The 24,285-nt window shown below is 43.2% G+C and overlaps 1 protein-coding gene across 8 annotated transcripts in view; it reads right to left on the reverse strand.

Moving 5' to 3' along the window:
* HNRNPM (heterogeneous nuclear ribonucleoprotein M) overlaps positions 1–19,212 on the reverse strand; it is a 39,248-nt gene extending 20,036 nt beyond the window's left edge. For 7 of the 8 annotated variants that reach the window (XM_088838956.1, XM_088838953.1, XM_088838951.1 and 4 more), the window contains exons 1-3: positions 2,042–2,060; positions 1,863–1,956; positions 605–796 (exon numbers count right to left, since the gene is read on the reverse strand). In XM_088838956.1, the coding sequence (XP_088695082.1) occupies positions 605–796; positions 1,863–1,940 (270 nt within the window). In that variant the 5' untranslated portion in view covers positions 1,941–1,956; positions 2,042–2,060. Of the gene's footprint in view, positions 1–604; positions 797–1,862; positions 1,957–2,041; positions 2,061–2,942; positions 2,996–10,078; positions 10,249–19,054 lie in introns of those variants that run through there. The other variant, XM_088838957.1, reaches the window with a different exon arrangement.
* Positions 19,213–24,285: the final 5,073 nt, after the last annotated feature.

A 24,285-nucleotide genomic window follows, 5' to 3' on the forward strand; every position in this document is an offset into this window, starting at 1 on the left:
TAATCAAGAGAAGAGAGAGAAAAATCTCACTGTAAACATTTTTACTACATGAATGTGACATGCTTTGGGTAGAAAACAAGCATTAGAAAACGTTACAAAAATATCGTCATAAGCCTTTACTACTATGTACTGAATAGTAAAGTCTTTTCTCAAAAGTAACGATTTAAGTCACCTCATTCCTTTCAAATTAATGCTTATTTTGTGAATACTAAAAAACTTTGCTCCCCATTTAAGGTTTACCATCATCCTCCCCAATCCACTTTTATTCTTTATTAAAAAAAAATTTCCCTTTGCAAATGACAAGTTTATTATCATACACCCAGACATAACAAGAAGGGAACATCAATATACAACCTCTGTTCATATACTTTACCCCGCACGTACTCTTACAAACACCCGCAAAACTCAATAAACATGTCCCAACAGGACCATCGGTCAAGCCTGTGTGACTTTATGACTACTGTGGTCATCACGGGACAAAGCCCATAATCCTCCTTTAGCTTTTTTTCTCCCCTCAAATGTCAGAGCTACTGTTTTAACTCATTGACAAGACCATCTAAAGCAGTAAGTCAAACTTTATGACATAATGTGTCTATTTACTTACATTTGCTACAAATACTGTGCTTCCGAGTCTTCCAGCCTGTAATGCATGGATAATCTCATTTGGGATGTTAGGATTATTTAGGATACTGGGTGGGATATTAATCATTCCTGGGCCACCTGGTCCCATACCCATCCCACCAGTCGTAGCCATCACCTTTTGCATTGCTCTCCTGGCATGTTCACCATCAGGATCCTAAAACAAGTACAAAAGGGTTACATTTAACTGACCCAGTGACAATTAAAACCATGCTCCCACAGTTAAGTGATGTTCCTAAAATTTCAGAGATTGAGAGGCTGTTTAGAAACCATTCCTCAAAATCTGTAACAAGAAATTCAAATGAACTAAAACCAAACTGCCAGGCCAGGAACAATTCCAGCCAAAAGAATGAAGAAGAAAGGAAGGGTATAAAATTTAGCTCTCAATTGGAACTAAGAAAAAAACAAAAGGAAAAGGGGTGGATGAAATGATTAGTTACAACTTCCAGGTTGAAATAAGATCTTCAAGGGCTTGGTATAGTTGAATTCTCACTAATTCAATGGGGTTTTATAACTTGTGCAAACCCCATTGGTGATTTCCAAAAAGTCTGAAAACACAGCTCTATATCACCAAGGTTACTTCATCCTTTAAGAATTCAGGCATTCGACTCATGTGTAACGTGTGGAAAGGTTCATGAATCTCATGTTTATTCTTGAACTCTGCCATGCTGTGTGCCACCTTCACATGAGAGAGCACTGAAGTCCTACCACGCTTCCTCTCTGGGCTCTGTGCACTCACTGACCTTCCTTCAAGAGTAGGAGGTAAAAAAAGTCAAGGAAGGATTGAATTAACCAAAAACCTCCCATCTTCATTCAGAGACAGAAGACACCTAATTTGGAGTAGCTACGAAAAAGGACTCAAACTCATTTAACAAAAAAAGATGAGGATTCAGACTGAGTAAAACTGCAGATGTAGAATACCTTAAAAACAAACACACACACAGCAGAAAACCATGGGCTCAGTTTGAGTGGCCAAACCAAGGCAGGCTGGCCTACGACAAACCACAGGTGTCCGGAAGGCAGCAGGCAGTGGCTCAAGACGTGTTCAGCCACTATCCCAAAGTTCTTATGGGAAAGACTGCTGAAGCCTGCGACTGACCCTCCTCTTTAACAACAGGACGTTCTGCTCCGTAAAATGTCACCAAGGACTATGTCTTTTCCTATCTCCAAACAGGGACAACTCGACAACTACAGACGGTATCCACAGTGTTTCATGAGCTTACTTCTTTGACTTTCAGTGGTCTTCCACTCAGACTATGCTTGTTTAGAACTTCAGCAGCTTTTTTCATGCTCTCTTCCATCTTGAATTCAACAACACTATGAAGAGTCAAAAGGAAATGAGTGAAACCAGTCCTACAACTAAGAAGGTTCAATTGCCAATAAGTAATGAGACAATACTTACGCACATCCCTTTGGAAGAAGTCACAGACCAGTCAGAAGAGCAAGGGGGGAAAAAAGAAAAAAAAAGTAAATTTCAGTGACAGTTATAAATTACAAATATGATTTCTGTAACAGTTTTTAAATTAACCCTTCTAAGGGGAAGCTGACAGAGTGTCTTGCCTAGCCTTCCTTATGAAGAGTTCCGCTCCTAGTGTCTCCTCTCTTCACATTACCAGCTTTCGCACTAGTGCTGCTGAAGTTATAATGAGCAGACCTAAATTCAGGTTCTCCAAGAAATCACACAAACTTTAGATCTGCTTCCCTCGGTACTCAATCAATTCCTTGTCATACTCCTCCTTAAATCCATCCCTTCCATAAGTTAAGCTCATCCTTTTGATTATTCTAAGCCATTCTATTGCACGACAGAAAATAGTTAATTTTCTCTTTAAACGAGGCCAATTTTAAACGTTCACGTTTTAGTATTTGTTTTACAATTTACTGGCACAAAGGCAACTTTTCAGAATCTTTGGTTCACACAACTTTCAAATTCAGCAAACAACCAAAAGTAACATTTTCTAGACAAGAACACACGTTTTACATTAATATACCACCGCTAAAATTCCATGCATAATTCACACACAGCCAATTCCTCTGTTAACAAAGAGACAATGCTGCTCTTGGTCCCCAGTTATCCAAATTGGGCATCCAAACAGAATACCAAGAAGCTCGTTGGCCAGCCATTTGGAAAAGCGGGACTCCAGTTGGCAAATCCCCTCCCACCCCACTCGGATGTTTGGCAAACCAAACATAGCTACTGTAACATGAGCACTCACTGCCTTCCTGATTTCATTCGATTCCACGCCACCATACAGTTACATTTTTCATGTAGTAAATCCACAGAAGAAATTCTCTCAGACACTTACCCTTGACTTTCCTTCAGCGTCCATTAAGAGCTCCACGTATGTTACCTCACCAACTACAAATCAGTTTCCAGACGACACATAAACCAAGGGAGAAAAGCCAAGAAAACAATGGGAATTTAGAACAATCATCAGCAACCTTGTATGGAGCCTCTGCCTTATAAGAAAGCCCAGAAACACTCCATGTTCTCTAAACCGCCACACTAGGCATTACAGGTGTGCAGTAAAAGTAGGTGAAACTTGTTAACAATATGTCCTTGATTTTCCTCCCGCCTCAAACAAGCTATTTCCCTGTCTGAAATGTTCGTTCATGACTAGAGGCAATCCAAATCTACAGGAAAGAAGTCTGCATGATTCACTTGCGGGGGGAAGGAAGAAAACAGTTTTACACATACACTGACTGCTGAAAGCAGGTAAACAGCACACTAAATGCAATCCACTGAACTGAGCTCAACTGCTCACTACAAACATGTGTACATGTATATGCTCAAAAGGCGCACACAAAGCATGGCTGGCTACAGGGGTGTGCAACCTGTCCAATCGTATCGGGCTCTGCTGAGTGCCATGCACTTAGTTAATGCTCTGCTGCTGTCTGGAAATGCTCAGTAGTTTTTAAATACGGGGCCCGGTGCTTTCATGTTGCACCAGGCCCTACAAATTCTGTGGCTGATTTCTACACACAGCACTAGGCTTCACAACTATCACAAGCAGGATGTGTAACTTATCCATCACAAAACCGGAGCAGCATCTGGCTTCTTTTCAATGAACTAAGCCAGGCTTTATTCTCACTGCTCTCTCAACCTTCTCACTACAGGACACAGATAAATGCACACTTGGAGCTCAACTGGCACCTCAAGAGCTACACAGACTCACTCAGGAGTCGACACAAAGGGGAAAAAACCAAACATTTCCAAAGAATCCACAGATTTTCCTCCAGGTTTGGATTGCCAATTCATGACCACCACAACCAGATTTAAAACCCACCAAGACAACCACCAAAATGGCTGCTGAACTTGAAGATGGCACAAACACACCAAAAAAGCCCAGAAATTTTAGTGTTAACTTGGAGCAAACAACAGCTAAGCAGACTCTCCGAAGTCAAGAAAGGGCTTTTGTTCCAAGAAATATTTTTTTCATTTTCAGGATTATACTTTATGATGATAAAGCCTCCTCTCATTGTTTTCAATTCGGTTTAGCCGTACAGTTTGGTTTACCAGTACAAAAATAAATCTCTTAATGGCCCCAAGTCTTGCCCAGCCTATTCCTTTGTTCAAAGGATATTAAAATTATAAGAATTTTAAATTTAATATATCACAAAAAGACTGAAGTGCAAAGTAAGATTATTTTTTTTTAATTTGAAGAGCATACTTATTAGTAATATATTTGCATGGCAGTGGACAGGAAGAAGGTCAAGTATCCAAAGTTTAAATCTGTAGCCTCACCTCCCTTGTCCTTTCCTGAAATATTACAGACTACACCAGCACTTTGCACAAAACAGGAAGGAAAATCGGTGCAAAGAAAAGAAATTAGGAGGAACTGGTTTAGTTTAACTTTTGGAGTATGCACAACTGAAAAATGATCACAGCCAAGGAATAGTCATACAAATTGGCTTTCTGTCATCCTTACAAAAGTAAAGCAAGTCCAAAAATGCTGTGGTCATTCTTGAGGCCATGTTAAAAGCCATTTATTTCAACAGCAGCAGCCATTTGAGGACCAACAGCCCTTGACTCCACATTGATGAAAATGCCAAGTTGTATCAAGACAGTGAAGAGACCCCATCCCAAGTTAACCTCCTAGAGCTGAGACTACTACCTAATAACCTTAAAAATAAATTTAAAAATCACAGTATCTAACTCTGACAGCTGTAACCCTGTTGTCAGAATTCAAATATTATTGCATTTTTAGAAGTTTCTAGTTCGTGCCTATAAAGACATTGATTTATCAAAAAGTTGTCACTGCAATCCAGAAACCAAGCAAGTCTAAACCAAACCTTTTTCCATGATCATAACCATTTTAACCAAAAGCCAGGTTTAGAAATTAGGACTTTGTCTACTTAACATTCTAGAGACAGCACAAATCCAACTTCAATCCTCTCTACCAATAACTCTGCTTAAAGGGTTCTCTCTTCCCCAAAAGGTACAGTTGCTTATTAAAAATTATATTTAAAAGACCTCCATCCTCAGTTTAGCTATAAGTTAGGCAAGTCTTGCGGTTCTACCATGAGTAGTGCTGTTTCCGAGTATCATCAATAATAACCATGTTCCTCATAAATTCGTAATTTTCTGATCTCTACGCTGAGAGACCACATCAATTCAGAGGTGTAAGCAAACCACTGTTACAGAATCCGCAACGGTTGCCAATTCATACTTCTCTACAGGAAGATGGTAACGAAACCTTTAAAGAGGTCACCTCTCCTTTAGTAAAGCAAAGGCCTGTTAAGTACAGTCAGTGCAACTATCAACACTTCGAAGGCAAAATGTGTCAACTATTCAGTCTGGTCACATTCAATGAAATGAAGTTTAAAAGAACAAATCAACTCAAGCAGAGAAGTTAAGGCTGTGAGGCAGAGTTAACAAACTGGCAGTTTCAAGTCTCGTAGACATAGAATCTGCAAGTATTAATGGAAAATACTGTTGCTCCTCTTGTTCCTGACCATGGATGGAATCCATGGAATCCCAAGAGTAGACTGCTAAAACAAATTCTACTGCAGCTTTAAACATCAAAGTTTCTGAATGAAAAAACGAAGTCTTTGAAAAATAAAATGCCAAATGTTATTACCTACCTTTACTTTAAAATGCTCCAAGAACTCATTGTTAACCAACATTTAGGTGGATTATTAAAAATATTACCTCAAGAATAAAACACATGATGAGGATAAAAAAACAAGCAACTCCCAAAGAATTCAGGTAGTCCCTTGGAGCTACTCTGCTCTAACACTCCTGCACATCTTTGTATCAAAGCACAGGGGCTAAAGCTTCACTCAAGAGAAGTCCTATGCGAAAGGCCTAAGGGGGTGGGTGAGGTGCTCAAAAGCATGTTATTAAACATTTTCACTCAGCCAATACTCAGGGAGCCACTCTAATGGAGGGGGTGCATGGAAAAATTGCATATTTTAACTTGGAAAGCTGTTTCTTTGATATACAGTTAACTTGACACATGGCAAAAAACATTATTCGATACAATGAATACTCAATTCATGGACAAGTTAGAAAAAATGATTAAGCACATTCTTGCTGCTAATTCCACACAGCAGAACACTGCCTCTCTAACTTGACCAAAACCCAACAAATAAGACAGGCAGGCTGCACTGTTAAGGTTCAATCCAAGTACCCACAGATATGAATGCTGCAGCAGCAACAGACCTTTCTAAAACGCAGGCTGAATATCCACCAGAAGAAATCATAAAGAAGCCAAAGAGACTTGATAGGGATTTTTCCTTACATTGAAAATAAAGTTTTGCTCTATAGACTCACAATGTAGATTATCACTGAGAGCCAACAGAGCCTTACTGTTGGACTATACTTGCCCTCTGGGCCTCAGTTTTCTGTCAGCTGGAATCTGAAATTCACTTAAAGTGACACATTCAATAAAAACGGAAGGATTAAGTGCTTAAGAAATCCTTGCTTACACAAGTTAAACTGACTGCTGCTACCCTTGAGATTGACTGAGAGTAAGCTGGACCGCTGGCCTTCTGTCTTCCTCACACTGCACTCCAGCTCAGTCCCGCCAGGGTGCAGCTGCCCTACCTCCAGGCTGCTGGAGAACAGCTCAACTATGAGCTTTCCTCGGGCACACAGGACTTCTCTAAAACGGTGCACAACACTCTTCAAGTTTACAATTCCCAAGATTAATCAATCACCCTTTGCTCACGGAAGTCTTAATTTTTCGCCCAGACCTTCCGGTCAGTACTCTCGAGACGTTCTATGTCTACCGATATTTGTCAAGTGATGAAAACCAGACAGTTGTGAGACTGTTCAGTCACTTTTTCAAACCTGGTCTGGCAGTCTCCAATTCAAATTTCCTCTTACACTGGCTCTCAGTTTTTGTTTCAATCCACTCTTCAGTGTTCATGAAGTCATCTTTTCCACATAATATCTCCATTAAAAATAAGCATGACCACAGGGACAAAGGAAAACATGAAGGAGCCAAACAGGCTGGGTAGGGACTTTTACTTAAATTGAAAATAAAGTTCTGCTCCTAGACACACAATGTAGATCTTCTCTAGCCAACAAAAAACCCCTCCTCTGTGCCTTCAGGACATGCAGAGCAGGTACAGGGAAGTTCAAGGAAAGGGTGAGTTCAGTTCTGTGGGCTGTTTAATCCACCTCCCTGAATGGTATATGATGGGAGAGGGGGCAGCAGAAGCAGCCTGGCACAGAACAAAACAAAGCTCTCAATACCTCTTCTCTTTAAAACCAGCAATGCTGACTGCATGACACTGCCACTAAACAAGCTTTGTGATCCCATCCAGGGGAAAAGGCACCAGTGGCCTGTTCACATAAGACATGCATTATTAACGTGCACTCCGAGAATGCTGTTAAAAGCTAACAGAGAAGATACACCTGGTGTCCAGGGAGCAGGAATTAGGGAGGGGCACATGATGCGTGATCATCCTTAGAAAAAAGCTCCTGTCAAGCCATCTCAAAGCTACTACTTGAGTTCTGAGATGCAGCTATTATAGGTAGTGCTGCAATGACAGAGCATTTTTCACATCTCTAAGGCGAAGACAACTAATTCTAGCCATCCCACTAGTTTTCTGAAAACAACAGGGATATGATTTCATCAGAAACAGACCTTAAAATATAGACTGATAAAGAGTGGTTGGATCACAACAGCCCACTATTGTGGTTTGCCCACTTCAGAGACTGTCCTGACTGTAAGAGCCTCTATCCCCAATCTTTTTCTCTCCTGTGCAATAACAAGTCTTCTAAAACCTTAAAACATTGTGACAGATTTTAAGAAAATATTTCAGATTTCAAATAATCATTGAAACATTTTTGGTATACCAAGACATGAATTAGTTTTAAAAACCTCAAAATGAAAATAAGAACATTTGTACTTACATAAACAGTAAGTTTCTTTTGACTTCACATACTGAATATTAAGATTTACCACGAAAAGATTACCTTTCTCTTATGAATCCCTTTATCCACAATCCAATACTGCTAAAACTTAATTAAACAGAAAGGTAATTAATTTAACCTGTACAGGGGAGCGCTAAACAAGAACATTTTAAGGTTTATTAAAAATAACTGATTTACTGCACACCTGTAATTCTAAATTACACCACCAAAAATACACTGAAAGGGCTGAGCCAGGGCATTCATAGCAGTATGCCAGGGGAATATGAGAACCAGTTTGGAAGTATCCGAATAAACCACCAGGCTGGCTCCACACTTAATACAGTGCAAAATAAGAAGGTGAGGTGAACTGCTTCTACATCCAGAAACGTCATGGCTGCTGCTGCTGCTACCAGCTTTAAGGCTCCCAAAACTGAATTACTGAATGGTAAAGCAGTAAAAATGTCACCTACTTTATCCATCATGTCCCAAAACTGGTTCACACACTCCTAAAAATGGAAAATAATTTGGCCTGCAATCTCTTACAAAGTTCTAACAATTGCATTTTCAAAGCCACATTCCTGGTTCTTGGAACTACTATACCTTATTATCAATGGAAGTATCCATTCAGCGGTTCAACCAAATCGCAAGAACACAAATTTGGAGGTTATTCCAAAAACTAATTCGAATGAGACCCAACTGTGCTGTACAGAAATTCTAAGCTTTATTGAAGCAGCAGTCCCAAAAACCAAGAACACTGCATCTGGGATGCCTCGTGACACGCCCTTCAGACAAAAAGAAGAAACTTCACTCGTGCCCTAGGAGCACTGGCAGGAATGATTTGGCTGATCAAGGCAGGAAAACAAACCTCACACCAGAACGTTTTTCCATCCATGTTACCTGGAGAAATACTACATGGGAGCAGCCTACATGACTGTACAGAGAGGTTCACAGTGCCTAATGCTTCTGGCATGTTGTGGTTGAATCAAATGATGGGACCATGATGGCAGTGGGCCATTCATAATTTCAAAACCCAATGCTGGGAGCACCAGTACACATACCAAAATGGCCTATCCAAGTGGCATCTGTCTGTCACTGAAATGTTAATCATTTGACAAATCAAGCTCAAATCTCTTTACATTATGAATGCTCCAGAAAAACCAGTACCTTTCAGTCCTTCAAAAAGACTCCGGTTAAGAATTATTTGATTCTAGGTTTCCCATGGGGGTGAGGGGAGACCTCCAGGCCTTTAGACAAATGGTTCTCTATCAAGTTTCATCTAAACCAGGGCTGAGCAATCTCTTTAGCCCTGTGTGCCACCAGCAGGGCCCAGAACCAGGAAAAGACAAAAGCAGCAGAACAAGAGTGTGACAAGGAGGAGGACACACATGGTGTGCACAGAAGGTAGAAGCAGAGGACCACAGGGGCAACCAACCGCCTAGGATCTCCTGGTGGCAGCAGAGCTTCAGTTGCTTCCTCTGCCCTCAACCAGACTCTAGACACCAGGGTTGGGACTGGTGGGTGCCTAAAGGCACCAAATTACACAGTGGATGCTTTATTTTGAGCTACCCAACTGCCAATCGAGTGTTTTCCTCCCCAGGGCATGGTTTTATAATTTAGAATCTGAGCAGCACACATTCCAGCCACCAAATTTTGATCCCAGGAAGACAATCCGCAAAATTTAGACAAACTACTACCTTCCCGCCAGAATTTTAAAACAATGAGAAAAGAAAAAAATTTCTCCCACCTAATAGGAAGAATTCAAAAAATTTCTTTAATTCCTTAACAAAGAGGTTCCCCTTAAGTTTAATCAAAGCCCTGTTAACCATACTAAGCCAGTGAAACCATTCGTAGGCCAAGGGATCATACAAACGTCCCCATTTGACACACAAGTGCATGACCACAAAAAAAAAAAAAGAAAAAAGATAGGGTGGATGGGAGGGAGCTTAACCCTCAAGCCTGAAGAGAACACATGCTCTACTCAGAACAGCTTCCATTGACAAAAAATAACCAAGGAATTAGCCACAGAGAAGATGACACACCAACCTTCTGACCCTACTCAACCACCAGTACCATTACCTTTTTCTTTAACCAGGTCTTTAAGTGACTGCCATTTCACATCAAAAGGTATGTTTGTAATGAAGGCTCTGTATCTTTTAGTTGGATTGGCATATGGTTCAAAGCGATTGCCTCCTCTTTTTATGTTTTTCTCCTTCCTCTTCTCATTCTGAGCAGGTCGTTCTCCTTCACTGAATTCAAAAGAGGAGAAAAAAACATTCACAAGTTAGCCCAACCCAAAAGACAATATTTGATTTTCCAGGCAAATTATCCTGGCAAATTTGCCTGATTATCTCAGGTAAAGTTACATTTAAGAATATTGATTGATTTGAGTCACTCAAATTAAAGTGGTCCATAGAGCAGAAAACTGCAGTAGTATACTCCTGAAAATCCACCTATCAAAAAAACCATTTCCAAGACAAATGTGCCTTCCTAGGCCTTCACACACTCCTGTGGGGCTCTAACATAGGTCAGGGGGAGAGGCCATCTCCCTACCTGAGGTACTTTAATTCCAAGACAGAAACAGGAAAACGGAAGGGAAGATTTATAAGATTTCATGGAACCCAAAAGAGGTGGTACACATAGGCCCAACAAACTTCAGCCCTACAAATAAGTAACTTTCATTGTGGGGGAAAAAAATTTTTTTAACTGGGAATGTAAAATGGTGCAGTTACTACAAAACAGTTTGGCAATTACTCAAAAAGTTAAAACATAATTACCAGAGGAATTCCACTCCTAGGCAGTATTATTCACAGTAGCAAAAGGTGAAAACAACCCAAGTATATACCAAAAGATGAACGGAATAAACAAAATGTGGTAGATCAAGGCAGTGGAATACTACTCAGTCATTAAAAAAAGGAACGAAGTGCTGATACATGTTGCAAAAGAGATGAACTTTGAAAACATTGCTAAGTGAAATAAGCCAGGCATAGAGAAAAAAAGAAGAGATTACCCAGGAATGGGGAGAGGCGGGAATGTCAAGTTACTGTTTAATGGCTACAGAGTTTGTTTGGGATGATAAAAAAAAAAAAAGTTCTGGAAATGGTGAGTGAGTAGGTACAAAACTGTTCAGTTCAGTTGCTCAGTCGTGACAGACTCTTTGCGACCCCATGAAATCACAGCACGCCAGGCCTCCCTGTCCATCACCAACTCCCAGAGTTCACTCAAACTCTAATGCCATTAAATTGTACATGTAATCATTTTAAGATGGCGGAATTTACATACATACATCTTTACCACTTTTTTTTAAGGGAAAGAAACCTTTCTCTACTACTTTTTTGAGGCTAGGGAAACTGAAGTCAAGCAACTCTGGTAGGTAAAAGCAGGCTAACAAGTCTGTCTTTGGCAAAGAAGGGTGGATTTTTTTCTGGCGTGGACTTTCCTGCAATACTTTTTACCTTTGTGTGTTAGTTATGCTTCCATAGAGTAGCATTTCTAAACCCTACAGGTACAAATGCGGCTTAGCGTGAGCAGGAAAAAAGGTTCACAAGAAATGCAGGCTCCCAAAGGACAGAACCAGACACACTGGAAGCCCGGGCCAAAGCCCAAGAACTGGCCAGAGTGTGTGCACAGCTAGGGCAAGGCTGAGCCAGCTGAGCAAGACTGCTCCCTGAGCCCCCGTGATCACAGGCAGACACCAGTGAGAGCTGACCAGGAACAACTGGGGAGCCAGCAACCACAGAAGTCCTCTTGTGCATCAAGTCCAGCACTGTCTGCTTCCCAAGCCCTCTGCTTTTCTACCAGTGAGAATTGAGGGACTCCTACAACTAGACTCCAGCAGAGTCTGTGATCCATGACAAAAAGCCAAAGAAAACAAAATCAAGACTATGGTACTGATGATTTACAAGACCACCTCTTTTAAAGTAAGTGTTGATCTTTATTCTAGGATACAGTCTTCCCTGCAGTGGGGAATGACAGCTGGAGGACTTTCTTTCAGTGTACCTGGAAAAATTAAAGTTAGCAACTTATTTTAGTCCCCAAGGTATTTTTTTTTTTAATTGGTCCCTCACAGCCAAATACAAGTGTGCCAAGTGTTAAGGAAAGCAACTTCCTCCATGATCTGATCGATACCAACATCAACAAGCAATCAACAGACCTCCTTCACAGGAGCTATGGCAGAAAGGGATAGGATCACACAATCCCTGGATTCCTAGAATTCTTTACTCTTGTCTACCCAGGCTCATGACAGACTCTCCTTAGGCTGACTGCACACCACACACACAGTCCACCTGTCTACTCCATGGGAAAACCCAGCACGAGGACTGCCAAACAGCATGCATCCATGCGTCTTACCCTTGGCAGATGAGAAGGACAAGTGTTACAATTAATAAAATGGAGATCAATTTTCATTTCATGGGCCTAACTACAGAGGGTCTATGGGCAGGAATACATTGTAACAGAACTGGTTTCTTTTGAAGCCCAAATATTCTATCAGCAACATTAAAAAACATGATTCTGACACAGGGTCCATGACACAGTTACAGTTCCAGCCTGTGTTTTAACAGACTGCTCAACTCACGTTTTAAGTTACAAAATGTATAAACAACTAATTACAAGACAAAGGTAACAAAGTGTCTAGGCCAAATTCTGCCATCCAGCATTACTGCTAAGAATAAACTGCCCAATCCAACCACAGAAGATGGGGATTTGGTTTGGGGTTAATCCACACCACAGGGCTCACCATCCAGAAGGCAGCTCATGTGGGTTATGCCCAAGGTATGCACACAGCACCACTATACCCAAATCCTTCTCCGGCTAATCATTTCCTCTCTCTGAGAAGTTTCCTCCTAAGTAAAATAGGTAAGAACTATCTCATCACTTGCAGTTTCTTAAAAAACTGACCTTTTCATAAATCTAATAATCACTATCAACTCTATCCTTTACAGAATAGTAGAAAACCATCCTCAAAAAAACCTCACGACACATATTCAAGTACAGATGATATGATAACTGAACAAAATCCCATTTTTAAAAAATGTTCAATTCCATTTTCTCATTCATCTTCTAGACAGAATTAGGAGAGCATTCTTCTAGCCCTAAAATACATGCAACACAACTGTAAAAACCTTTTATAAGTACATTTTTACAGATAGATTGTTTAGCTACAGGGATGAAAAACTGTTTTATTCTAAATACCCCAAATTTAGGATATTATAAATTCAAAATGTTAAAACACACCTACCATGTTACCCGCAACTAAATACTTACCCAGAAGAAAATGAATATATCCATGCAAAAACTTATTCCTGAATGCTCATAGCAACATTATTTATTCCAGTTTCCCAAAAACTGGAAATCTAAATGTCTACCTACTAACAGGCAGACATCAAGCTTCCCTGGTGTCTCACTAGATAGAAAATCTGCCTGAAAAGTAGGAGATCCAGGTCAAACCCTGGGTTGGGAGGATCCCCTAAAGGGAATTGCTACCCACTCCAGTATTCTTGTCTGGGAAATCCCACAGACAGACGAGCCTGGCAGGCTGTACAGTCCATGGGGTCACAAGAGTTGGACACGACTTAGCAACTAAACCACCACCCACCAACAGGTGAATGAATCAATAAACTAGTATATTCATACACTGAAATACTATTCAACAATAAGTAATGAATTACACACAACATGGATGAACCTCAAAATAATTACACTCAAAGAAATCCGACAGAAGAAGCATACATATAGTATGACTTCACCATGTAAAACTGTGTGTGAGAAAATGTAATCCGGCAAACTAACTTACAGCAGGTTCTCTCAGTCTCAGCAGAATGAACATTTTAGGCCAGAAAATTATTTTGTTGTTTGAGCCTGCCCTATGTGCTGCAGGATCCCTGATCTCTCCCCAAGGGAGGCCAGAAGCAGCCCCATTCCTCAGATCTGAAGATGAAGATAAGGAAAAACAAAAAACAAAAAACCCAAGACACTTTCAAATGTCCCCTGAAGGGAAAGAAATCTCCCAATGAGAACCACTGATACATACTGATGTGGAGAACAAACTAACAGTTGCCTGGAGGTGGGGAAAAGGAGGACTCAGATTACAAAGGGGCAGCAAAAACTTCTACAGGTTATAACTATTATTTTCATTCAGTGATGGTATCAAATCGCACACTTCTAACCTGTGCAGTTTGTTGTGCCAATTACACATTTTTAAAAGTTTCTGCTGGTTTCTCAAATTCCAAATTTTACTCCAACATAACTTGACTTGCTAACTCCTACATTAACAAATTTGCAATCTTTCAAAGAAACTGAAGCTACCTAAACCAGCTAAATAAACGCCTTACCAATAGTCTCCTTGCTAACTTGCTTCCAATTGTCAATAAACACTCCACCTGATTTTGGCACCCAATTATCTATCTGAAGTTCTAAATAGATCCAGTATGTTAAAAACTTTTCCTAACATTCTATTAACCTAATTCCTAATACAGCGATAAAGATAAGTCCAAAATACCTTAAGAAGCTTCTGAGTCAGTCAAGTAAGATTAATTATGATTAATACGGTTTGGGGACTATTTTACTGCCTGTACTCTTTGAAGATTGATAACTTACCATGTCATAGCTCCATCGTACTAGAATTATACTTTACATAAAGATCACAACTAAAAATACAAAATAATGAGTGCCTAGTCCACAAAGAGCTGCTACATTCACTCTGTAAAACAGTAAATCCCTACCATCTCTTACGCCTCCACAGCATTCCCATATATAATGCTCTCATAACTCCTGGAGTTTTTCAATCAGGAGTGTAGTCTGAAACAGCAACTCCAGTATCTTGAAATCCTGACCACATCTCCTGAGGGAAAAGACTCCCCTCAACCTTCATATTCCCGTGAGAACTATCTCTTATGTAGAATGATTCCTCACAAAAATCCTTTCAATCCTGAGCTCGTATTTAACATGTAGAGGGCACTATTCTAGCTCCAAATCTACCACTTAACTACCCACGTGAGTCCAGTTCTTTACCTCTATGGTTCTTTACCAGCAAAACCTGTATCCATGCAGCTCACAGGGGTGTTGTGAGAATCAACAATCAGCCTAACAAAAAGCAGCTTGGTAAATGTTCAGTGCAGTTATCTAAAAGGGTAGTACCACAGGTGACTAAGAGATAGGGTCATCTAAGTCTGAACCCCAATGTCACCGGCTCTTGCCAGGCCTCAGTTCCTTCATCTGCGAAAGGAGGTTACTAGCCACACTCACAAGTTTAAAGGAGAAGCTGGCACACCAACTGTGACAATGATGTATTTTTGTATTTTTTTTTCAATGATGTATTTTTGTACCAAAACCTTTCTGGAGAATGATTCACTCCTTGAATTCTACCACTGCACATACTGATTAGACTTTAAGCCCACTGGGGCCGTGGCTAAGGAAACCTAAACACTGTACTTGCTGTTTAGCGCCTCGTTTGACTCTGTGTAGTGTCTGACTCCTTGTGACCCCAAGGACTGTAGCCCACCAGTCTCCTCTGTCCAGGGGATTTCCCAGGCAAGAACACTGGAGTGGATTGCTGTTTCCTTCTCCAGGGGATCTTCTCCACCCAGAGATCGAACTCCTGTCTCCTGTATTGCAGGCAGATTCTTTACCACTGAGCCACCAGGGAAGCCTCCACTGTACTCATCACAGACTACCAAAACAGTAATTCAAATTTCACCTCACTGCAAAACACGGTAATGGGAGAGTCTATCTTAGAAATCCTAAATGAAACAAGCAACCTAATCTTTGCAGACTAGTATCCCCCAGCCCAGCCTTGAATAAAATCAAAAAAACAAAGCAAAGAGTTAGCAGCATGCATTCCAACAATCCAGAGCCCCACTCTAATCCTGAGCTCACCATTAAATGTGTCTCAAGATTATTATCAAGCATACAAGCACTTCTTAAAGTACAGCAAACACTCAAGTCACTGCAAAGCACAAAGAATCTGGTTTAAAATTTTAAAAAAAGAAAAAAACCCACTTCAAATGTCTGTTTACTGAGAGGTTACCAGGGTGGTGCTGTGGAAACAGCAAAAGCCTTGGAGTCAAGATGGCCTCCCCCAGATTCTTAGGGTCAATTTATTTAACCTGAATTTTCTCGATTAAAAAAAAAAACAACCTTTTCTTGACTGTAAAACAGTGTTAACACTAACCTTGCATCCCCAGAAATTTACACTAAATACAAATTTTTATTTTTAAAATAGCCCATCTCTCACCTTTCAGATTCGGCCACAGGTTAATCTGGAAGTGGAGTAGGTTAAGTCACTGATTTTAAAAGTATGGTGTAACCTCTATTTTTAAACAATTAAAAAAAAACAAAACTCTAAGCGTAGGTGTCCCTCTAAAAAAACATTTTTACCCCCAATACACTCTAACTCTGAATCTTGACTGTCCTTAGATGGAATGCATTTCTCATCAATATAAAAAAAAACAGCCTGCTTACAGCTGGGAGAGAAAATGAATTGCAAAACGGGCTGTGCTTTCCATGGTCCTCATGAAGCTTGCAGTCTCAGTGCCTTTTCAGCTTAAGCACACGCCACCCCTCCTGGAGACAAAGGTGAGAAGAATCCAGTCTCGCTCATTTCCCATCCCGCAAAAGTAGCTCAGCTGGTAAATGCGGGAAACCTGGTTCAATTCCTGGGTTGGGAAGACCCCCTGGAGAAGGGAAAGGCTCCCCACTCCAGTTTTCTGGCCTAGAGAATTCCATGGACTGTATGGGGTCGCAAACAGTCGGACACGACTGAGCCACTTTCACAAAATCACAACAAAAGCTCTCAAGATAAAAACCTGAACTCCCTAGTCTGGAATTCACCGCCCACCAGCTGGCCCCCAGTGCTCCAGCAGTTTCAGTTCTTTATAAAGAAAATGAAAGGAAAATAAAGTTCTTTATAAATATATATCAAACACGTCAAAATCCCTGGTCTTTGAACACTCCTCTCCGATTCTCTCCAATGATCACCTTTCACCCTCCTCCTCCTAGGGGAACATCTGGTCGCCCCCAGCAGCTTAGGGTTGGGAGAGGGGATCCCTCCAAGCTCCCCAACCCTGGTGACTCCTTTTACTTACATCACTTTACTACAAAAATATCCACTGGCCCCTCCCTATGAGCAGGGAGACTGTTTTCTAAAGAGCTCTGCCATAAAAGCTTCCTGATGCAAAACACACACAAAAACACCCAAAATACAAACTTTTTCAATGGCCCTACAAAATAGATCGAAGTGTTCCTAACTGCCTAAAATATTCTCTGTTCAGACTCAGGTTCTTCCAACAAAGACTTTTTTTTAATCTCTGAAACCTTTTCTGAAGGCCGTGTTTTATGTTTGTCAAATGTATCAGTCACAAAATGACTATTTGGAAATGGACTGTGGAAAATGGGAAATCTGGAAAATGTACCCCAGACGCTATAATCTGAAACTAATAACTTCTCACCTAGCACGATTCTAGCAGCACTCCATCCTGTGATAACTGCTTTGAAAGAAAAAAAAAGGACATAAATGTATATCTTCTTAACGTCCTCCAAACATGGTCCTCAAAAATCCTACCAGGCTCCCTTAAACAAGTTATTTAAAAAAGTCTAAATGAACACGACCCTTTCCAGAGTTTTCAGTAACAAAAGAGTTGGGAATACTTCTAGGATGCCTTTCTCTCGATTTCCAAGGACCAGTAACCACGGTATTTGGCTCCTCCCAACCTCAGGAGAGTTTAACAATATAGCTAGTATTTAGTGAGTGTTCATTAGCAAACTACTCTAACTACATTCACTTTTAATCCCCATGAACTCTAATTATACACATTAAAAATTTGTGGGAAGGCAAATCCATAGGAGACAGAACGCATGGCACAGGTATCCAGGAGAGATGAATGGTTAAGTTACTGTTTAATGCCTACAGTTTCTATTTAAGGTGAGTAAAGGTTTTCAGCGTGGATACTGGTGATGTTGCACAAAACCGCGAATGCACTCGATGCCACGGAATCGTCCACCTAAAAATGGCTGAACCTGTAAATTTCACCAGATTTTTTAAAAAATGTATGTGGGAAGTCAAAAGTGTGCCCAAGCCTTCCCCTCACCTCCCCCTACAGTTGGCGGGCGAAGGCAAAACGTCTTTCCGCACCTCTCAGGCGACTGTAATCAGAATGCCTGGGGTTCACCGGAGACACAAGACAATGCTTTAAAGCTTTAAGAAAACTTTCAAAACCGAGGACCTGAGACAGAGCCCCCAAAGGGTGGCCGAGTTTGGAAACGGGTGAACCCGCTAATGGTGCAAAATCTTCTCCTAGAACACGGAAGATGTTTCCCTTTTTCTTTCTTTTCCCTTACACTTTGTTTCTACGGCTGAACACTGAGCAGCAGCTCCGACCACTCCACAAATACCTAGTGCGCACCTGGGGAGGAGCTGAGGGACTAACTCTCGGTCGGAGCTTGGGGCAAGGGGCGGTTCCGACCGAGGCACTTCCCGCGGGGCCGGGATGGGGGAGGGGAACCGCGCGCTGGGGCGGAAGGGGGAGGGGGAGTCCGGAGCCGTCCTCGCGGTCCTTCCCGATACCTACCCGTCTCCGGACCGTTTACCGGGACCAAGCGCGCTCGAAGTCCTGCGTGCGCACACCCTCCCCTATCCTCCACTATACAGATCGGGAAACTGAGGCCCCAGACGACGGCGAAGAGACGTGAAGCCACGCGCCCAACCAAGGTCACCCGAAAGGCCAGCAGGTCGCGGACTCCGGGTCTCGTCGGCGCTGGAGCCCGCGCGCCATTATCCCTGCGCGCAGAGGCCCGGCCTGAGGCCTCAGCGTCGGACCCCGTCTGGAGAAACCAGAGAAGCTGAGGCCCGATGCCTGGGAGAGAGGGGTCCTACAAGCGCTCACGGGGCCGCCCGACTTCACCCCTCGCGGCCTGGGCCGCCCCACTCTCGGCAAACCCTGAGGGGAAAGAAAGCCCAGCTGAGGCCGCGCCGGGAGGAGGCCCCAACAGATCTAACGGAGCCGCCGCCAGCCACCGCGAAAGCGCCCAGCCTGGGACAAGGAGCGGTGAAATACTCACCCTTTCGGGCCCGGAGCTCCGTTGCCGCTTGGCACGCCAGGCGCGCCGCTCTCCTCCTCCATTTTGGGCTCCGTCGCCGCCACCTCGGCCGCCGCTTCGACCCCTGCCGCCATTTTCTCCGCGTCTGGGCTTTGTGTGAGCCAGAGGGCTGCGCGGCTCTGCGCCTGCGTGCTCACGTGACTCGGCGCGACCAGTAACGCCTGCGCGCGCCGCGGCGGCCTCCAGTCTCCTTCCCTCTCGACCCGGGCCACGCCCCTGATCCGGGCCACGCCTCCGCCGCGCGCACGCGCGCACCGTCAGCTGTTATTAATTCATTCTTGCCACAAACTTGCCTTTGGCGCTTACTGGATACAGTATCCGCTCTCCAGGTGTAATTGTTGTTACTGTGGCTCAGTCGTATCCGATTCTTTGCGACTCAATGAACTGCAGCATGCCAGACTTCCCTGTCCTTCATTATATCCCGGAGTTTGCTCAAACTCACGACCATTGAGTGGGTGATCCCATCCAACCATCTCATCCTCTGCCAGATCTAATGAGGGAGGCATCTCTCCACCCGCCACACCCGGACCTCGTCACTCCCAGCTTTCTGTTATCAGGGCTGGGGTAGAATGACAGCTAAAGTTCTGTTTCCTAGGCTATAAAGGAGTTAACCAGGCAAGGGTAGGACCGAAGGGCCAAGCAGTAAGACAAATGTGCAAAATGTTAACAATGTCACCTTAAGAAAGTATCTCATCCTACACCAGGAATACCTGGGCTCAATCCGGCCTGAGAACTCCTCTGAGTGCAGAGCCCATGGCCCAAATCTCTCTCACTAAACAGCCATCAACTAATAACAAGATGTCTAGCTGGAGACTTCCTTTGTGCTTATGAATGTTTGTTAAGTGAGTGCACAAGCAAGAAGCCAAACCTGTTGATAGAAATCACATGATGAAAGAAACGACTGGACTCCTTCCTTCCTGACCCTGGGTCCTTCTGCTCTGAGAGCTTGGCCCTGTCCTCAGATGGGTTTTCAGGGCTGATACAGGGCTGTGTCCTGGGGCAGCCACAGTGGCCTGGGAAGGGTCCAGAGCCCCCAGCATTGAGGCCTCAGGCTCCCTTCCCCAGCAGCCACCTCTCTCTCTGTTGTCTTTGGTACATTGAAATGTTTCATTGGAACTTGCAGACATTCCCATCTAACCCCCAAACTCTCTCTAAACTCAGAAAGGGAAAGAGTTTTGTTGGTTTGTTCTTGTTCTTGTTGTCGTTTTACCCTCTCTCACTGAATAACTACATTTCATCAGCCTCTGGGAAACTCACTTGCTACACCTTCCACCAAATTAAATACTTAATCCAGCCTGGTGATTCTGACCCTAGCTGAGAACTGCAGGCCCAGAGAATAAATTCAGTAAACCCAGCGTGAGGCAGAGCCTAAGCCCCACTCTCTCTCTCTGCTATGGGGGTTTTGGGGCTTCCCAGGTGGAGCTAAGGCTTCCCAGATAGCTCAATTGGTAAAGAATCTGCCTGCAATGCAGGAGAATCCGGTTTGATTCCTGGGTCGGGAAGATCCGCTGGAGAAGGGATACGCTACCCACTCCAGTATTCTGGCCTGGAGAATTCCATGAACTGTATAGTCCGTGGGGTTGCAAAGCTAGTGGTAAAGAATCCACCTGCCAATGCAGGTAGATGTAAGAGACCCAAGTTCAATTCCTACATCGGGAAGATACCCTGGAGAAGGAAATGGTAACCCACTCCAGTATTCTTGCCTGGAGAATCCCTTGGACAGAGGCAGGCTACAATCCATGCACTTGAAAACAGTTGGACATGACTGAAGCGACCTAGCAGGCACTGTCGAGGTGGAGGCTAGGCTCCACTCTCTCTTTCCTGCTCCCCATCCCAGTTCAATTCAGTTCAATCGTTCAGTCGTGTCCGACTCTTTGTGATCCCATGGACTGCAGCACACCAGTCTTCCCTGTCCATCACCAGTGCCCAGAGCTTGCTCAAATTCATGTCCATTGTGTCAGTGATACCATCCAACCATCTCATCTTCTGTCATCCCTTCTCTTCCTGCCTTCAATCTTTCCCAACATCAGGGTCTTTTCTAAGGAGTCATTTCTTCACATCAGGTGCCCAAAGTATTGGAGTTTCAGCTTCAGCATTAGTTGTTCCAATGAATATTCAGGACTGATTTCCTTTTGGATTGACTGGTTTGATCTCCTTCCAGTCCAAGGGACTCTCAGGAGTCTCTCCAACACCACAGTTCGAAAGCATCAATTCTACAGTGCTCAGCTTTCTTTATATTCCAACTCTCACATCCATATATGACTACTGGAAAAACCATAGCTTTGACTAGACAGACCTCTGTCAGCAAAATAATGTCTCTGTTTTTTAATATGTTATCTAGGTTGGTCAAAGCTTTTCTTCCAAGGAGCAAGTGTCTTTTAATTTCATGGCTGAAAAAAAAAAAAAAGAAAAAAAAATAATTTCATGGCTGCAGTCACCATCTGCAGTGATTTTGGAGCCCAAGAAAATAAAGTCTGTCACTGATTCCATTGTTTCCCCATCTATTTGCCATGAAGTGATGGGCCCAGATGCTGTGATTTTAGTTTTTTAAGCTAAGTTTTAAGCCAGCTTTTTCACTCTCCTCTTTCACTTTCATCAAGAGGCTCTTTAGTTATCCTTTGCTTTCTGCCATAAAGGTGGTGTCATCTGCATATCTGAGGTTATTGATATTTCTCCCGGCAATCTTGATTCTAGCTTCTGCTTCATCCAGCCTGGCTTTTCACATGATGTACTCTGCATATAAGTTAAATAAACAGGGTGACAATATACAGCTTTGACGTACTCCTTTCCTGATTTGGAACCAGTCTGTTGTTCCATGTCCAGTTCTAACTGTTGCTTCTTGACTTGCGTACAGATTTCTCAGGAGGCAGGTAAGGTGGTCTGGTATTCCTGTCTCTTTAAGAATTTTCCAGTTTGTTGTGATCCACACAGTCAAAGGCTTTGGCATAGTCAATAAAGCAGAAGTGGATGTTTTTCTGGAATTCTCTTGCTTTTTCTGTGATCCAGCAGATGTTGGCAATTTCATCTCTGGTTCCTCTGCCTTTCCTAAATCCAGCTTGAACATCTGGAAGTTCTCAGTTTATGTACTATTGAAGCCTGGCTTGGAGAATTTTGAGCATTACTTTGCTAATGTGTGTGAGATGAGTGCAATTGTCCCAATCCCAAGCACTTCTCATACTTCTTGTCTCAGAACTCCTTTCTCTCCCCCATCTGCAAGCCCCTTCTCCTCCTGTCTTGGCCCCTCACCCCCTTACCCTTGCCCCTCCCACTCAGAAATCTCTGATCTACTAAAATCCACCCTGCATACTAGCCCTTCTCTGCTGGCCCCACTGGAATCTATTTCAGTTTAACGTCTTCTCCCTTCGACCTCTCTAGACCAGAGGGGCCCTTGGACCAGAGGAAGCCTCACAAATCTCTGAATTCCCTTGTCCAACAGGGCTCAGAGATGGCCGAGAAGGTGACAGCAATCTGTCAGAATCATGGAAAGGAGTTCGAACACAAAGCACTGGGGACAAGAAGCTACTTCTCCTCTGATCCCTTCTCTCAAAGTGGGTATGACTGGAGATCAGCCACAAGCCAGACCCAGGGAGAAGACAAACTCTTCACTCAGCTGTGCTCCTATAGGCCGGTGGATGTAACCTCACCCTGACCAAGTTCCTGGGTTTTGTCATCGCCTGGGCTATTAATTCTTTCACACTTTGCTGTAACTGATGCTTTACTGTCTTTAAAAGAAGTCTGGTGTTTAGGACTTGGTGCTTTCACTGTCAGGGCCTGGGTTCAATCCCTGGTCAAGGGACTAAGATCCTGCAAGCCTCACAGCTTAGCCAAAAAAAAACAATGATAAAAAGGATGTTTTAAAATGTCACTTAAAAAAAAGAAGATATTGCTTTACTTCACAGCCCATATGTGGGAGACCTGAATTCTATCTCTGGGTTGGGAAGATCCCCTGGAGGAGGGCATAGCAACCCACTCCAGTATTCTTGCCTGGAGAATCCCCATGGACAGAGGCACTTGGTGGGTTACAGTCCATGGGGTCACAAAGAATTGTGCACGACTGAGCAACTAAGCACAGCACAGCAGACAGCCCATATTGAAAGCTTGCTATAAATAGCTTATTGTAAAGAATAAGAAATGATGCTATTAAAGTACACATGCAGTTGTAGGCTCTGCCAAAGGCTCTAAGATTTGCTGTCTCTTTGCTAGGGTTAAGAGTCATGAAAGACAGCCTAGCACCAAACTACAGTTTTCTCCTCGATGTCATGAAAAGTATTGGAAGAGGTTTGCAAGGGAAACAGCTTTCTCTCTTCACGATAGCATACCCCGGGGCCTCTTTACATCATCCGAAGGGCACCACACTCTAAAGCTGGCCTGAGGGGGTGGGTACCAGTCCCATGTAAAGGGAGACGCTACAGAAGCAAGAAAGGCCCCAAATGACGACAGTTAATGCCTGAGGGTGACCCTGTTTCCACAGATGCCTCCATGTGATGCTCATCTTTCTAACTGCCTCTCTCCTACCCCTCTGCCCCTCAGTCACAGGGCTCCAAGCGTAACCCATCTGCCATGCTGCTCCTCCTACATGCCTCTCAGGTGCCAGCTTCCAAGCCTCCACCCCTGCATCCCAGCTGGCCTCCCCTGGAGAACTTTACTTTTTGTATGGGTGACCCATGTACCAGACAGAGCATGCGTGCTCAGTCACAATCATGTGCGACTCTTTGTGACCCCATGAACAGCACCATGTCAGGCTTCCCTGTCCTTCATTATCTCCCAGAGTTTGCTCAAACTCATGTCCATCGAGTTGGTGATGCCAACCATCTCATCCTCTGTTACCCCCTTCTCCTGCCCTCAATCTTTCCCAGCATCAGGGTCTTTTCCAATATTCGTGCCCAAAACAACAGAACAGCCACATGCTGTGCTAGGCCCACTGGGGATGTGCAACCTCAGGTGAAGGACCCTATGGTGGTTCTGAGCCTCAGTTTGCCCATCTGCAAAATGGGACTTATAAGGGACCCCCCTCCCCCAGAACCCACTTTCAGGGGGGTGCTTTTGAGTATTCAATGTGGCCTAAAGCAAATAACTTTCAAGTGTAAAAAGCACAGAAGTTTGCTTAGGAAGCAGGTGCTGTAGTTAGCATGACCATGTTCGGCTTCTTTACCTGGGTCCTCCTGAAGGCGAAGCACAGAGGCCAGCACTGG

The sequence above is a fragment of the Moschus berezovskii genome, chromosome 8 (genome assembly GCF_049115385.1).
Source record: "Moschus berezovskii isolate FMDL1 chromosome 8, NW_MosBer_1.0, whole genome shotgun sequence".
In the NCBI taxonomy this organism is placed as follows: Eukaryota; Metazoa; Chordata; class Mammalia; order Artiodactyla; family Moschidae; genus Moschus; species Moschus berezovskii.